At 44.2% G+C, this 14,962-nt stretch overlaps 1 protein-coding gene across 1 annotated transcript in view; it reads right to left on the bottom strand.

Moving 5' to 3' along the window:
- LOC134934684 (uncharacterized) overlaps positions 1-14,710 on the bottom strand; it is a 36,948-nt gene extending 22,238 nt beyond the window's left edge. Inside the window, exons 1-2 of the mRNA XM_063930058.1 lie at positions 14,600-14,710; positions 14,153-14,251 (exon numbers count right to left, since the gene is read on the bottom strand). Of these exons, the coding sequence (XP_063786128.1) occupies positions 14,153-14,251; positions 14,600-14,710 (210 nt within the window). The remainder of the gene's footprint in view (positions 1-14,152; positions 14,252-14,599) is intronic.
- Between the last annotated feature and the right edge of the window lie 252 nt (positions 14,711-14,962).

The following is a 14,962-nucleotide window of genomic DNA, read 5'->3' on the forward strand; positions in this document are numbered from 1 at the left end:
TCAATCAAATTGTCACAGAGCCTACAGATACAGTTTTCTTCAGCTAACAATCCATCACAATTTCTTCTATCGGATCGTTTTCTGATACTCGCCTTTGCTTGTTGGTTTGGTTGATCTTGGAAAACTACGCCTCCATCATCATAATCGGAACCCATTCCAGAACCTCTCTCGACCTCTATGGTACTCTCGCCGGAACAGACTGCTCTGGTCAACATCATGGTTAACATCAAAATCCGGATCACAGTCTCTTGGGGCAAGTCCATCTTCGAGGAGAAAATAGAGAAGAATGAGAAGGGGGAAAAAGAATTTTTAAGGGAGAGGGGATGGGAAGTGGAGAAAAACAATAAAAGGGGGAAGGGAGTCAACAACTGCTTTCGGTCTTCAAGGCTCAGGTGCCGCCTTAGTCCTCCTGGAACAGACACTCCAGTGATACAACCTCTACCGTCTGTTCCTTATCACGGGACCTCTCTGGATCAGCAACCTTTTTGCAGTGGGATGAATGGACCCAAGTCTCTCTCTCAGCAACCTTCAATGCTGTGGTGCTAGTCAATAAGACTTGGTATGGTCCTTCCCATCTATCAATAAGACAACCTGAGCGTAGAAAATTTCGTATCATTACATAATCCCCAGGTTCAATGTCATGACAATTACTATCTGGTAAATCAGGAATCACCAACTTCAGATTATCATTTTGATTCCTCAACTGCTTACTCATGTTAATCAAGTATTTTACAGTTACTTCATTGTTACATTTCAAATCATCCTGAGGGTTAATCATGACATGCGGTTGTCGACCAAACAGAATTTCAAAAGGGGACAGGTTAAGAGGGGACCTGGGAGTGGTTCTGATGCTATACAAAACAATGGGTAAAGCTTCTGGCCACGTCAATCCTGTCTCTGCCATTACTTTACTCAATTTATTTTTAATAGTGCTGTTCACTCTTTCGACCTTCGCACTCGCCTGTGGACGGTACGGAGTGTGCAGCTTGCTATCAATACCCATTAATTTACACATTCCTTGAAAGACATCACCGGTAAAATGGGTACCCCTATCACTTTCAATGATTCTAGGGATACCATATCTACATACAAATTCCTGCACAATTTTCTTAGCTGTAAACATAGCGGTATTTGTAGCTGCTGGAAATGCTTCGACCCAATTCGAGAAAACATCTATACAAACAAGTACATATTTCAAATTTCGACATGGGGGTAATTGAATGAAGTCAATTTGTATTACCTGGAAAGGGCCGCCGGCAGGTGGGATATGGGATGGTTCTGTAGGTATTGCTTTTCCAATATTCTTTCTCAGACAGGTAAGGCATGACATTGCTCTTTTACCCGCATGAGAGGAGAATCCTGGGGCGCACCAGTATGCTCTTACCAATTTGCACATTCCCTCCTTGCCTAGATGAGTCAACCCATGAGCTGCTTCAGCCAGACATGGAAGATATGCTCTGGGGGCCACTGGTTTACCATGTCCATCCGTCCAGAGCCCTGAGGACTCCTGGCCATATCCCTTTGCCTTCCAGACTGCTCTTTCCTGTGTGGAACACAAATTCTGCATTTCACACAACTTCTGTGTGTTGATGGTATTAAATACCATCAGTTGTGTGGTGTCTGTCTGTATGGGGGTAGCAGCTGCAAGCTTAGCTGCTTCGTCTGCTCGGCTGTTACCAAGTGACACTGGGTCTTGACTATATGTATGTGCTTTACATTTGATAACAGCCACTCTGTCGGGTTCCTGTATCGCTGTTAGAAGCCTTTTTATATAAGCTGCATGCGCTATCGGTGTACCAGCTGCCGTCATGAAATTTCTGAGGCGCCATAGGGCTCCGAAATCATGTACTACCCCGAAGGCGTATCTAGAATCGGTGTAGATATTGGCTGACTTACCCTTAGCCAATTCACATGCTCTGGTTAGGGCGACCAGTTCAGCAACCTGGGCTGAGTGAGGTGGACCTAGCGGTTCCGCTTCTATGGTGTCTTGGTCATCTACGACTGCGTATCCAGTACACAAGTCTCCCGAGTCTGACTGTCTATGACAACTACCGTCAGTGTAGAACGTGAGTTCTGCATCTTCCAGTGGATTGTCACTGATGTCAGGCCTTGCGGTAAAATTTTGGGTCAAATATTCCATACAATCATGTGTGTCTTCCTTTGTATTAAATTCTCCTTCCCCACCACTCTCACCTTCCACCCTTTGTGTCTGACCAGGCACACCTGGGAGAAATGTCGCAGGATTTAATGCGCTGCATCTCCTTATGGTGATGTTTACTGGGGCCATTAATGCCAATTCCCATCTTGTAAACCTTGCTGATGAGACGTGTCTGGTTTGGGCAGAATTCAATAAGGCAGATACTGCATGTGGTGTATGGATTGTGAGGTTGTGGCCTAGCACGACATCTTCGCTTTTTGTCACTAGCAATGCTATCGCCGCAACGCTACGCAAGCATGTGGGGAGGGATCGCGCTACCGTGTCTAGCTGAGCGCTGTAGTATGCAACTGGCCTGCTGGCATCACCGTGTTTTTGGGTTAGTACACCTGCTGCGCAACCAGCACTTTCTGTTCCGTATAGTTCAAAGGGTTTCCCATAGTCTGGCATACCTAGTGCTGGTGCCTGCGTTAGGCACTGTTTGAGTCTCTCAAATGCTGTTTCGGATTCGTCTGTATGCGAGATCCTATCAGGTTTGTTTGAGGAGACCATTTCCTGCAAAGGTAACGCCAATATGGAAAACCCTGGGATCCAATTACGGCAATACCCACACATTCCTAAAAATGTCCTGATCTGTTGCTGGGTTTGTGGCAGTGTCATGTCTCTAATGGCTTGGACTCTATCAGCGGTCAGGTGTCTCAGTCCTTGTGTTAGACAGTGTCCCAAATATTTTACCTTAGGTTGGCATAATTGCAATTTGTCTTTGGAAACCTTATGTCCTGTGTCTGAAAGATGAAACAGGAGCTGTTTCGTATCCTTCAGGGAAGCTTCCAGCGAATCTGAACACAGTAGTAAATCATCTACATACTGTATCAATACTGATCCACCCTCCGGTTGGAAAGACTGTAAACAATCATGCAAAGCCTGAGAAAATATACTTGGACTGTCTATGAAACCTTGGGGTAACCGAGTCCACGTGTATTGGACTCCTCTGTATGTGAATGCAAACAAATATTGGCTGTCAGGGTGCAGAGGTACCGAAAAGAATGCGGAGCAGAGGTCAATAACAGTGAAAAATTTGGCAGTGGGAGGAATTTGCATTAGGATGACAGCTGGATTTGGCACTACGGGGAACTGACTCTCAACTATTTTGTTAATCCCCCTTAGATCCTGCACTAGCCTGTAACCCCTCCCCCCACTCTTTTTAATAGGGAAGATGGGACTATTTGCTGTGCTGGACGTTCTTACTAGAATGCCCTGTTGTAGCAAGCGCTCTATTACTGGGAAAACTCCTAACTCCACCTCTGGCTTCAGAGGATACTGTGGGATTTTTGGAGCTATCCTACCATCTTTTACTTGTACAACTACTGGAGCTACGTTTGCCATTAATCCAGTGTCCTGTCCATCTTTTGTCCAAAGTGACTCTGGTATCTGAGATGTCATCTCTTCTATTTGGGATGGATTCCTATTTGTCATAATGGGATGTGACATTAATTTTGATGGGGAGTCTAACATGTCTCGTACTTCCTGAGCGTGATTCTCAGGAATGTCCAAGAATACACCTTCAGGAGTACAATAAATGACGCAACCCATTTTACATAGTAAGTCTCTTCCCAGGAGATTGGTTGGTGCCGATGCAGCTAGCAAAAATGAATGCTTGGTATGCAAAGGCCCTATTGTAATCTCGGCTGGTTTGCTAACAGGGTAGTGCTGGACTACTCCGGTTACTCCCATGGCTGGAACTGTCCTACCAGTGGTTCTCATGCCCACTGTCGAATTTATCACTGACTTGGCCGCCCCTGTGTCTACAAGAAAGTTTAAGGTTTTACCAGCTACATTGATTGCAATCTCTGGTTCACTTCCAAGACTGGCAATCAATTTCACTGGCTGCAGATTACAGGTATGGCCACACCCCTATTGGGTATGCTGACCTCCCTGAATCCCGTTGGCAGCAACTACTTGTGGGGGAGTTAGCTGGGAACTACCAGAGGCATGCCAATCTCTGTTCGGGGGGTATCTTTTTGTTTCCCCTGTATGTGGCTCAAACCTCCGCCTCTGTGGACCCTGCTCCCAATGTCGTGTGTCGTGTCGTTGTCTAGGGGGTTGAAAAGATCTTTGTACACTCTTTGTTCTACAGTCTCGTGCATAGTGTCCCTGTTTGTTACAAGAAAAACATGTTATTACACTTGACTTACCCACAGGATTCGGTGGTACATACGCAGGCTGCCTTGTGGTCAGCGCCTGTATACTTACTGCCATCAACTTATCACTTTGCGACTCCCTGTGTCTAGTGATGTTTCTGTCGTGATCAATAGCAGCCTCTCTCAATGTGGACACCGACAGACGTCGCCAACATGGTTGCGTGGTCTGAACCCTAGTCTTTAATGTTTCCTTTAAACCATCCATCAGTACAGATACTGCTACTTCTTGGTGGTTTGGGTTGGTCCTAATGTCTTCTATTCCAGTGTACTTTGCCATTTCTAATAGTGCCCGATGAAAATATTCTGTTGCCGTTTCGGACTCTTTTTGTCTAATGGAGAATATTTTGTTCCATTTAACAACAGCTGGGAAATACTCCTTTAGCTGTAAATTTATCCTTTTTACGTTATCTTTGTTGTATACATCTGAAAGTGGTACATCTTTATCTAGTCCACAATCGGCTAAGAATTGAACTGAGTCGACATTTGAAGGTAAACAAGCTCTTAGCAGTATCTGCCAATCCTTGTTGTTGGGTTCTACAGTGTTACCTAGATCCCTGATGTATTTTTGGCTAGCAACTAAGTCTTTCCTGGGGTCAGGAAATTCGGACACTATTGTCCTTAATTCCATTCGGGAAAATGGAGTGTACATGGCAATGTTCCTTATGGGAGTGGCTCCTGATACATCTGTTTTCCCATTGGGAACTGCTATTACTCTAACAGGGTTAACTCTAACAACCTCATTCTGTGTAGATTCTACAACTTGTGGTGAAATTGTTTCAGTATAATGCATGGTGCCGTACTTACCCGTTGACACGACCTCACCTATCCCTCCGCTAGGGGCCTTCGCTAATCTCGTGGGTGTTGCTGTGCCTACTGTGGTCTCTGCTATGGTGGCCGCTAGAGAGAGAGCTGAAATTGTTGCTGGATCGTCTTCTTGATCACACTCCTGAGGAAAGTTCAAAACAGGGTACAACTTGCACGGGTTAATACTTGCATGAGTTACTTGGTTAACATCATTAACATTTACAGGGTTACTAAGTGTTTGTGTTTTACAACCCAGTGCGTTTCTCTCCGTAATCAACTCCTCTCCTGCTATGTATGGTGGTGGTGGGGCTGTGGCTATCAGTTTCCTGGCTGCCCCAGATCCCGCCGCCAGAGCCAAACCTCTCTGTATCTCACCTTCCTGTTGCCACAACTGTAAATAATCATGATGCTGAATTCGTCTCTTTGTTGATTTTATGAGACATATCCTGCTCCTTAAATTTTGTAACACTTCTGGACTGAAGCTACCTATTCTTGGGAATTTCTCCCTGTCTTGTACAGTCATTCTCTCCCATTCATCACATAAAACCTCTGTGTGACTTCCGTATTTTTCACACATGATGTATCTTGCCGACCCGACTGGTCGGTTCTCTGAATCAACCCGAACCGAGGTTGATCGCCCCCTACCTGAACAATTGGCCCCCATAATCTGCAGGTGTTGCTTATTCCTCCTTGGATCTTTATATCAAGGTTTTCAGCGAACCCTTACAAACAAACCAAGATGTCCTGGGCAGGCTGGCGGTGGCGGTTTACCAAGTACCCCACTCACTTCTCGCCCACGTTGGCCAGTACTGCAATCACTGTATCCAGAGCTGTTGTACCCAACTCAGGGCCCCTGTGAACCTTTATTTACTGGAACATATGAGGGTTACCCGCAGGACACTTACTCTTTCCAGTAAAGGTGAGGCTGTTAGATAGTTCCTGAGTGACCAGCGAACTTCCCTTTAAAAATAAAAAATTACACAAATCACGTCAGAATGTACAAATAGCGTTTGTGACCACTTTACTCTAATGGTATTAGGTCAGATTACTAACTACTGCACACAATTACGTGCGGTACAATCGTTCAGTACATAAGCACTACCTGTTATGTACTGAGAGATCAATGGAATCGAAAATTGCGGCTGCGAATTCCTTCAGCCAGAGCTTCCAATGGCCTATATGGGTTTTAGCACCAACCCCCGGGGTTGTGCTTCTTGTACCTTTATAGCGGACCTTCTTGTACCTTATGACCTCCTGGTCTTGTTACCTTGTGACCTCCTGGCCTTGTTACCTTGTGATCCGCTATACTCTAATGCTCATATTTTATTTAACCAAGGATGCCTCCCTAGCCACCGTATATGTCACTTACACGTATGTTCCTTGACGAGTACCCGACTTTCCTTTTGGTTCAACCTCTAAGTTATATAGCTTATGTAATAAAAAACACACTCACTCAACACATGTACACTTTTGCTTCTATTTCTATTTCTGCGCAGAAATTTTCTTTAGCCCAGCTGTGTTACCAATTAGGAGCAGGATCTGTTAAACTAAATTTCAAATTTTCCAAAAAATAGATTTTGCGTTATTTACCGCGTCGCGTTATCTACCGCTTTGCGCTAATTATCGCTTATCGTGACTTGAGCTACGTGGGCGTAACCGGACGCTACGTTGCGTAATGAACGCTGCGTGCGTCGGCCTTTGGATTGCGTACGCTAGTCTTTGTTAGAGACACGTGTACGCAAAACAAAGATCCACCGTAACACAATATACTTTTATCAATGTAAATGATCCCTGATCATCTACCGCGTACCCCACTGGCTTTGCCTTATCTCCCAGGCAAACCTGTGTGTTTGTCTACACTTTTAACTATTACCTCTATTATGAAATAACAGCAAATCTTTTTTTTTTAGCACTTTCTATCAACTATAAAAATTGGCAAACAGGAATAGTGATATACGAAATTTATGAAATACACAGATGGAAAAGAAATGCAGATATATATATGTATGCGTGCGTATATACGCAAGACAGAAGAAAAATAAACAGTTTTAAAAGACACAAGCGTTTTGTTCTTACTTCCGGTTCCCGGATTCCTTCAGCACTCTTTATCTAAGTGAAGCAGACGCTTATCCCGTCAGCACTGCGAGACAACCTCCCACCCTTTGCTGGGGGATAATGTCTGCTGATCTACCTAGTGCAGATATGAGAAGGACAGGACGAGTCCCCCAATTGACAATGTTAAATTCCTTTGTCGTATAAACAACCCTTTATGAGGTCTAAGAACACTGTACGCTGTTTACTTAAGAAGTACCGTAAGGGTACGCTGGTTGCGTAACGATCGCTCAGCCGAAGGCGAGACGCTCAAGCGTCACGTTCGCTCACGGCCCAGTGATCACAGGACAACACGTTATTGGTGATGACTAGAGTAATGATTCGCTATGGCGTAGCGGACGCTCGAGACCACGAGGAGATCACCAGCGGCGCAGACGCTCACAACGCTATACCTTTATGTCTAAACCTTTTATCAATGAAATACACAGAATACCTTAATGTGAATACAGGGTGTAAGTGCAACCTTGTGTAACCTGACTAACTACAAAGCTGCTTGAGCGTCACCGACGCTCAAGTGAACACTTAAAACTATAGGAAATACACAGATACTGGTTTAGGGTCCAAAGCCTATTATCTGTATTATAACTATTATACTTGCAAAAAGAATCACAGTACAAATGATACACTACAATATAACAGAGACTTCCTAACCAAAATAGCTACACTAGAAATACAATACAATACCAATCTAATACAATACAATACTAGTCAATGGGAGATACGAGAGAAAGAGAATGGAGAGAGAGAGAGAGAGACGGAGAGAGAGAGAGATTGGCTCACAGTAAGACAATATGATTACGGAGAAAAACTTACGCACAAAGGGTATGATCGCATGCGCCTCTAGACATCCAGCTTCCCGATTATCAGCAATGAGAACCGTTTGATGAGAAGTGAAAGCTGGATGCCACAGGCCCGTCTTTTATGCTACTCACACAATGCAATCTAATGGTCCCTACAACCTCATTGTCCATTGGACGCAGGAATTCGGCTTCGCACTATAACAAAAGGTCATAGGGTGATTCATACAGGTGGGCTGTGACGATTTCAAACGGCTCAGGTGGGTGGGAAACTAGGTTTCCCGCCGCATACCTGAGTATGAGTAAATAATAGAAATGGACATAAACTTCTTATGTCCATAACTATCCGCACGAGCGATTAATACGCTCCAAACCAACACCGGAATATTGCTATTTAAATACTCTTCCGATGGGTACCAAACACTGCTGTATGATTCCTGTTAGACCCTTAGCACAATACAAAGAGGGATTCCTCCGCTCAGGGACATTCCATATTAACCAAACTTTCAGAATCTATCAAAGGGATCATGGTCTACAAACTACATTAATTGTGAAAATATGTAACGATTGGGTCGCACGCTACGACTACATACTCTTTACCGTAAATACGCATACCGATGCGAGCGGGTGCACGCATCAGCGGGTATGCGCTATCACGGGAAAGCGCACGCATGCGCAGCGCGGACCAGCGTGAGGTGCAAATATGGCAGCGTGTATAGGGATATTTTTCTGACTTTGACAAGGGGGATGTACACAGTGAAAGGGGTGAGGAATCGGAGGATGATGATGAGGTCGACATCTTGCCTCTGTAGAGCCAGTTTGAGCAAAGAGAGATTAATTGCTTCTTTTTTTGGTGGGGGCCCAAACCAACCAGTCATTTTAGCCACAGTCGTGTGGCAGACCCTGTGGCTGAAATTATGGGTTTGTTAAAGTGTGCATGTCCTGTTTATACAACATAAGGGTGGGTGGGAGGGCCCAAGGACAATTCCATCTTGCACCTCTTTTTTTATTTATTTATCTTTGCATCATGTGATGTTTGGGGCAAATTTTTTATAAGTGCCATCCTGTCTGACACCGCACTGCCACTCCTAGATGGGCCAAGTGTTTGTGCCGCCCTCTTGGGTCGCTTAGCTTAGTCATCCAGCGACCTCGGTGCAAATTTTAGGACTAAAAGTAATATTGTGAGGTGTTCAGAATAGACTGGAAATGAGTGGAAAGTATGGCTATTGAGGTTAATAATACTTTAGGATCAAAATGACCCCCAAATTCTATTATTTAAGCTGTTTTTGAGGGGTTTTTGAAAAAAAACACCCGAATCCAAAACACACCCGAATCCGACAAAAAAATTTTAAGGGAGGTTTTGCCAAAACGCGTCCGAATCCAAAACACGGCCGCGGAACCGAATCCAAAACCAAAACACAAAACCCTAAAAATTTCCGGTGCACATCTCTAGTACCAACACGAAGGATCAGAGAAGACTGAGAGAAGAAATAGTTCAGAGAACAGACTAAAAGGCCTGTAATACTTCTTTTACACCACCAGCTAGTAACACGGGTCATTGCAAATGAACATGCATAACCCGTGTTGTTGGCTGGTGTAAAAGGGTCGAGTTGGAATAGTCCGGGTCGAGTGACCCGGTATTCCAACTCGGGAGGTTTGCGGGGTTGAACACATGTTCAACCTGGCAAACTGTGCAGTGTAAATGGTAGCCAGGTTGATGCAACTCGTCTTCCCGTTTACACTCATGTGCGGACGGCGCTTGGAGATCATGTGATCTCCAAGCGCTGCCCCCATTGCGTCACCGGCAACGCCACCATTATGCCGGGTTGGTGACTCCGGTGGAAAAGGGGGCAGACTCGGGTCTCAGCCGGGTAGCACCCGTGTCAGGCTCCCGGCTGCGACCTGCTATTTTAGGTTTAAAAGAGGTAGACCAATGTACACAGATAAACAGGCCAGAGAGAGACTGTAGTGGAATGTAGTGGAATGGGACTGAGAGACACAGGTGGTGGTATGTGTAAAGCAGCTATATGCAAATGAAATTATACTGGATAACAGAAAGACCAAGATACAGACTTGACAAAGAACAAGTATAGTGTGGAGAAATCCCCACTGCAGCTAAAGCCAAGACAGACGGGAACCAGACAGGACTGGGTCTGGCAAGGACACTTTAGCACAGGATCTCACAGGAAAAGAATATGAAACTGAGAGCCAAAGGCTTACGCGGCAAACAGGATCTATTACCAGCAGGGAGTAATGGGCAGACTGGGAATATTAAGGCAGTACTAACCAATGACAAGGTTCAGTACAGACAAGCCCCCTTTAATTACTAACTCAGTGCAATTGTGCTGCTGCACATTCACCAAGCTCCTGACTTTAACAAGAAACAACATGCTGGAGTAAGGTAACAAGGCATTTCCCAACAGATGTGCTGCTACAGCAATTAAGCAGGCAGAATAGAGCTGCAATTAAACTGACAGAACTGAGCTGCGACAGCACACATAACACATATGGGGGCCAGATTTACATATGCCCCCAATAGTACAATGCCAGATACACATATACCCCCAATAGTGCCAGATACACATATGCCTCCAGTAGTGCAGTGCCAGATACACATATTCCCCCAGAGTGCCAGATACACATATGCCCCCACAGTGCCAGATATGCCCCCACGGTGCCAGATACACATATGCCCCCACTGTGCCAGATACATATATGCCCTCACTGTGCCAGATACATATATGCCCCCACAGTGCCAGATACATATATGCCCCCACAGTGCCAGATACACATACAGTATGCCCCACAGTGCCAGATACACATATGCCCCCACAGTGCCAGATATGCCCCCACATTGCCAGATACACATACAGTATGCCCCCACTGTGCCAGATACATATATGCCCCCACTGTGCCAGATACATATATGCCCCCACAGTGCCAGATACATAAATGCCCCCACAGTGCCAGATACACATATGCCCCCACAGGGCCAGATATGCCCCCACAGTACCAGATACAAATATGCTCCCACATTACCAGATACATATATGCCCCCACGGTACCAGATATACCCCCACAGTGCCAGATACAAATATGCCCCCACAGTGCCAGATACAAATATGCCCCCACAGCACCAGATACACATATTCCCCTACGGTGCCAAAGATGCCCACAGAGTGCCAGGTATGCCCCCACAGTGCCAGATACACATATGCCCCCAGAGTGCCAGATTTGCCCCCACAGTGCCAGAAACACATATGATCCCATGGTGCCATATCTGCTCGTACAGATCCAAATATGCCCCCACTGTGCCAGATACAAATATGCCCCCACAGTGCAAGATACATATGCCCCCATGGTGCCAGATTAGGGATGAGTGGGTTCGGTTCTCTGAGAATCAAATCCCCACGAACTTTGAGTTCCAAGCCCAGATCCGAGTCAGGCTCGGTTTAGCGTGCTTAACTCGGATCCGAAAATGAAGCAAAACAAGATCATCCCGCTGTCGGATCTCGCGGGTTTTGGATTCTATATATAGTCCCGGTGATCGGCGCCATTTTCACTCCGGACTTCGAGAGTGCACAGTAAGGATGTGTTCCTTCTGTGCTGTATTCTGTGCTATTATCAGATAGGCAGGTTAGGGAAGGGGGCAGGAGAGAGCAGAGAGGTTGCAGCAGGAGAGTTGAGTTATCCTGGGGTGCTGCTTGTGTAGGTGTGCTGTGACTGTCACTGTTTTAGGGCTCTGCATAGTAGACAGTGCACTGTATATAGCATACTGTGGCTGTGTATAGGACCAGGTGTTGTTCTCTGTCTATAAGGGGCTGTGTACTGCCTTACACTAATGCTATATATCCTCTGTATGTGATCCAAAGCAAAAAATATATTTCTATTGGTGCGTCACTCTGACTACTAGTGCTTTGGCTGCCATACACTACTGCTATATATCCTCGGTATGTGATCCAGAGCAAAAAATATATTTCTATTGGTGCATCAATCAGTGACGACAACCAGTACTGCCGTACACTATTGCTATATATATATATGTGTGTGTGAGCCAAAGCAAAAAATATATTTCTATTGATGCCTCACTCTGACTACTAGTACAGCGGCTGCCGTACACTACTACTATATATCCTCTGTGTGTGATCCAGAGCAAAAAATAGATTTCTATTGGTGCGTCACTCAGTGACGACTACCAGTACTGCCATACACTACTGCTTTATATCCTCTGTGTGTGATCCAGAGCAAAAAAATATATTTCTATTGGTGCATGCGTCCCTCAGTGACGACTACCAGTACTGCCGTACACTACTGCTATATATCTGAGTGTGATCCAAATAAAAAAATATATTACTTTTGGTGTGTGTATTTCTATTATGTATTTGAAAGGGGTGCTCTGTCTGCTGTATCTGAAAGGGGTGATCTGTCCGTCCATCCAGGGGCTCCGCCCCAGTGTAAAATTAAACTAATAAAAGCTAAAAACAAAAAGCCTAAAATTATAATTCTAAAAAAAAATCTATGAACTATACAATTTTTTCATTTATTTTCATAAGTACAGTGACACTACCAGTCAGAATGCAGTATATTATTTCCTACTCATAAACGCATTGTGCAACGCTGTCGGTATAGTCAACCGCAGTGTGTAATTATTATATATATATATATTTCTGATTCATTTGTGCGACACTGTAAACGCCAGTGTGTGATATAAAAAATACTTCTACATATTTTTGACTTTTTTGTGCAAAACTGTAACCACAGTGTGTGATATCAAAAATAATATATATATTTTGATATAAATTAATATTTTGTGCTGTGTCATCTCAGTATACAACCAGTGACTGCAGCTGCTCCGTCCATCTAGGGGTGTTCTGTCAGTCCACCCAAAATAAAAGACATCTTTTTTTATATACAGTATTTTGTGCTGTATCCTCCCAGAATACATCCAGGTGTGCTCTGTTCATTTCAGGGTGTGGTGTCTGTAGCTCATATTCTTATTATAATTTATTGTCCTATTTTCATAACTCTTCTTATTACCACATTGTAATTAATTAAAGTTAATATTATTTCTAATAATAATAATAATTATAAATTAGATAAATTTAAATTAAATTAATATAAATAAACTGTCCACACTCATACAGTGAACTTTCTGCATATTGAAGATATCTTGGAGGAAATTAAGAATTTGATTCTAAATAAATGAAATTAAATAAATGAAATGAAAATAAATTGAAATGAAAATAAATTAGATAAATTAAATCTAAAATATTGTCTTTTTTATTCTTTGCCTTAGTTATCTTTTTGGGAACTGAAATCTTGAGCCTTGCCTAAGGCGTCTTTTTTTAAATACATTCTTTTTTTTAAATATTTTGTCCTCCCAGTATATACATCCAAGGGCTGAGCGTCCAGCTACCTTGGTGCAACCTTTTGGCCTAAACTGGATAAAAACCATACTGTGAGGCGTGAGGTGTTCAGAATGGTCTGGAAATGAGTGGAAATGAATGTTATTGACATTAATAATACTGTAGGAACAAAAACACCCCCAAATTCTCCTCCTGACATTTTTTAAACACAGCCTCTAACATGGCAGATAGGAGCTGATTAGTTGGTACTTATTTCTCTCCAAGGCATATGCTTTTCTATAATGGGTGCAGTGTGTGCAGTGCACATGGGCCCCTGGGTCCAGGGGTGGGGGCACACTGCACACACTGCACCCATATATTATACTTACCCCTCCAGCTACGGTGGCCCTGCACTGAGGACAGAAATCACTTGGAAAATGGCCGTGGCCATTTTCAGAATGATTTGCACATGCGCACTGGAGATGTCCCCAGGAACTAGGCGCGGGCGCCATGTTCCCGGAGACCTGCGCATGCCTCTGGCATTATGCCAGAGTACTGCTGCCGGAGAGGAGGGGGCCTGCAACGGAGGCTGCACGCCGGTCCACTCCTTAAAACGCCCGTTTCAAGGCTTAGTACATCTCCCCCTCTAGAGTCTCATATACCTCAGACTCTGATTCAGGTGCTGTTAGTTTTATACTGTGTAATAAAAACTGCATCAGTATTTAGAAGAAAACTTACCTGAGACATCATTAGCAATGAATTCACCCTGAGACTCACAATGGTGCTGTATCTCTGATGTGATTCCTGTGCCCTCGTTTCTGTGCCAGCTTTTATACTCTATACAAATGCTTGTTTACTCAGTTAGATAAGATAAAACCAATGAAATATACAGTCAGTTGTGCAATTTCCAGTTATGGGTGGAGAGCGGGCGAGACTGTTTATCAAAATGCAATATTTACTTTAACAGTAACTGTATTGCTTTTACCAGCCACAAGATTATGGGGGGAATTTATCAAAGTGCAAAACCAAACATTTTGGTGTCTGATTCAGAGATGGGCGCAGATGCTGCCATCTTTGCTTCTTTTGCCACAGTAGTAACTGTGATTTTATTCTAATGCCGATACAAAGCCATTCCCTGGTGTACAGCTGAGCGTCCATTGTGCAAGGACTGAGATCCCCATTTACAGCGTGTAAGGATGCCAAATTAAAATCTGGTGCGTATTCAGATGCACCATCGGTCACAGCATCAAAACTTGCATGAGATCTATGGCAGGTGCAGTTTCTCTGTCTGAGCATGGCGTCCTATGTGAGCGGTTGAGCATGTCTGTACGCAATTGCTTTCAGCGACACATCCGCAACTCTCCCATAAGACGCAACATTAGTGTACATGTGATTAGCTACCTTCCGGTTACCTGCCTGTCGCCTCCCATCCACTGCCGAAAATTGTTTGTGCGTGCGTCCAAATCTGTACTGTGTTCTGTATGATTACAATTAATCAAGCAGTTTTGATTCAGGGCCGGTGCAAGGTTTCTCGACACCTTAGGCAAA

Source organism: Pseudophryne corroboree, chromosome 6, assembly GCF_028390025.1.
Source record: "Pseudophryne corroboree isolate aPseCor3 chromosome 6, aPseCor3.hap2, whole genome shotgun sequence".
Taxonomy (NCBI): domain Eukaryota; kingdom Metazoa; phylum Chordata; class Amphibia; order Anura; family Myobatrachidae; genus Pseudophryne; species Pseudophryne corroboree.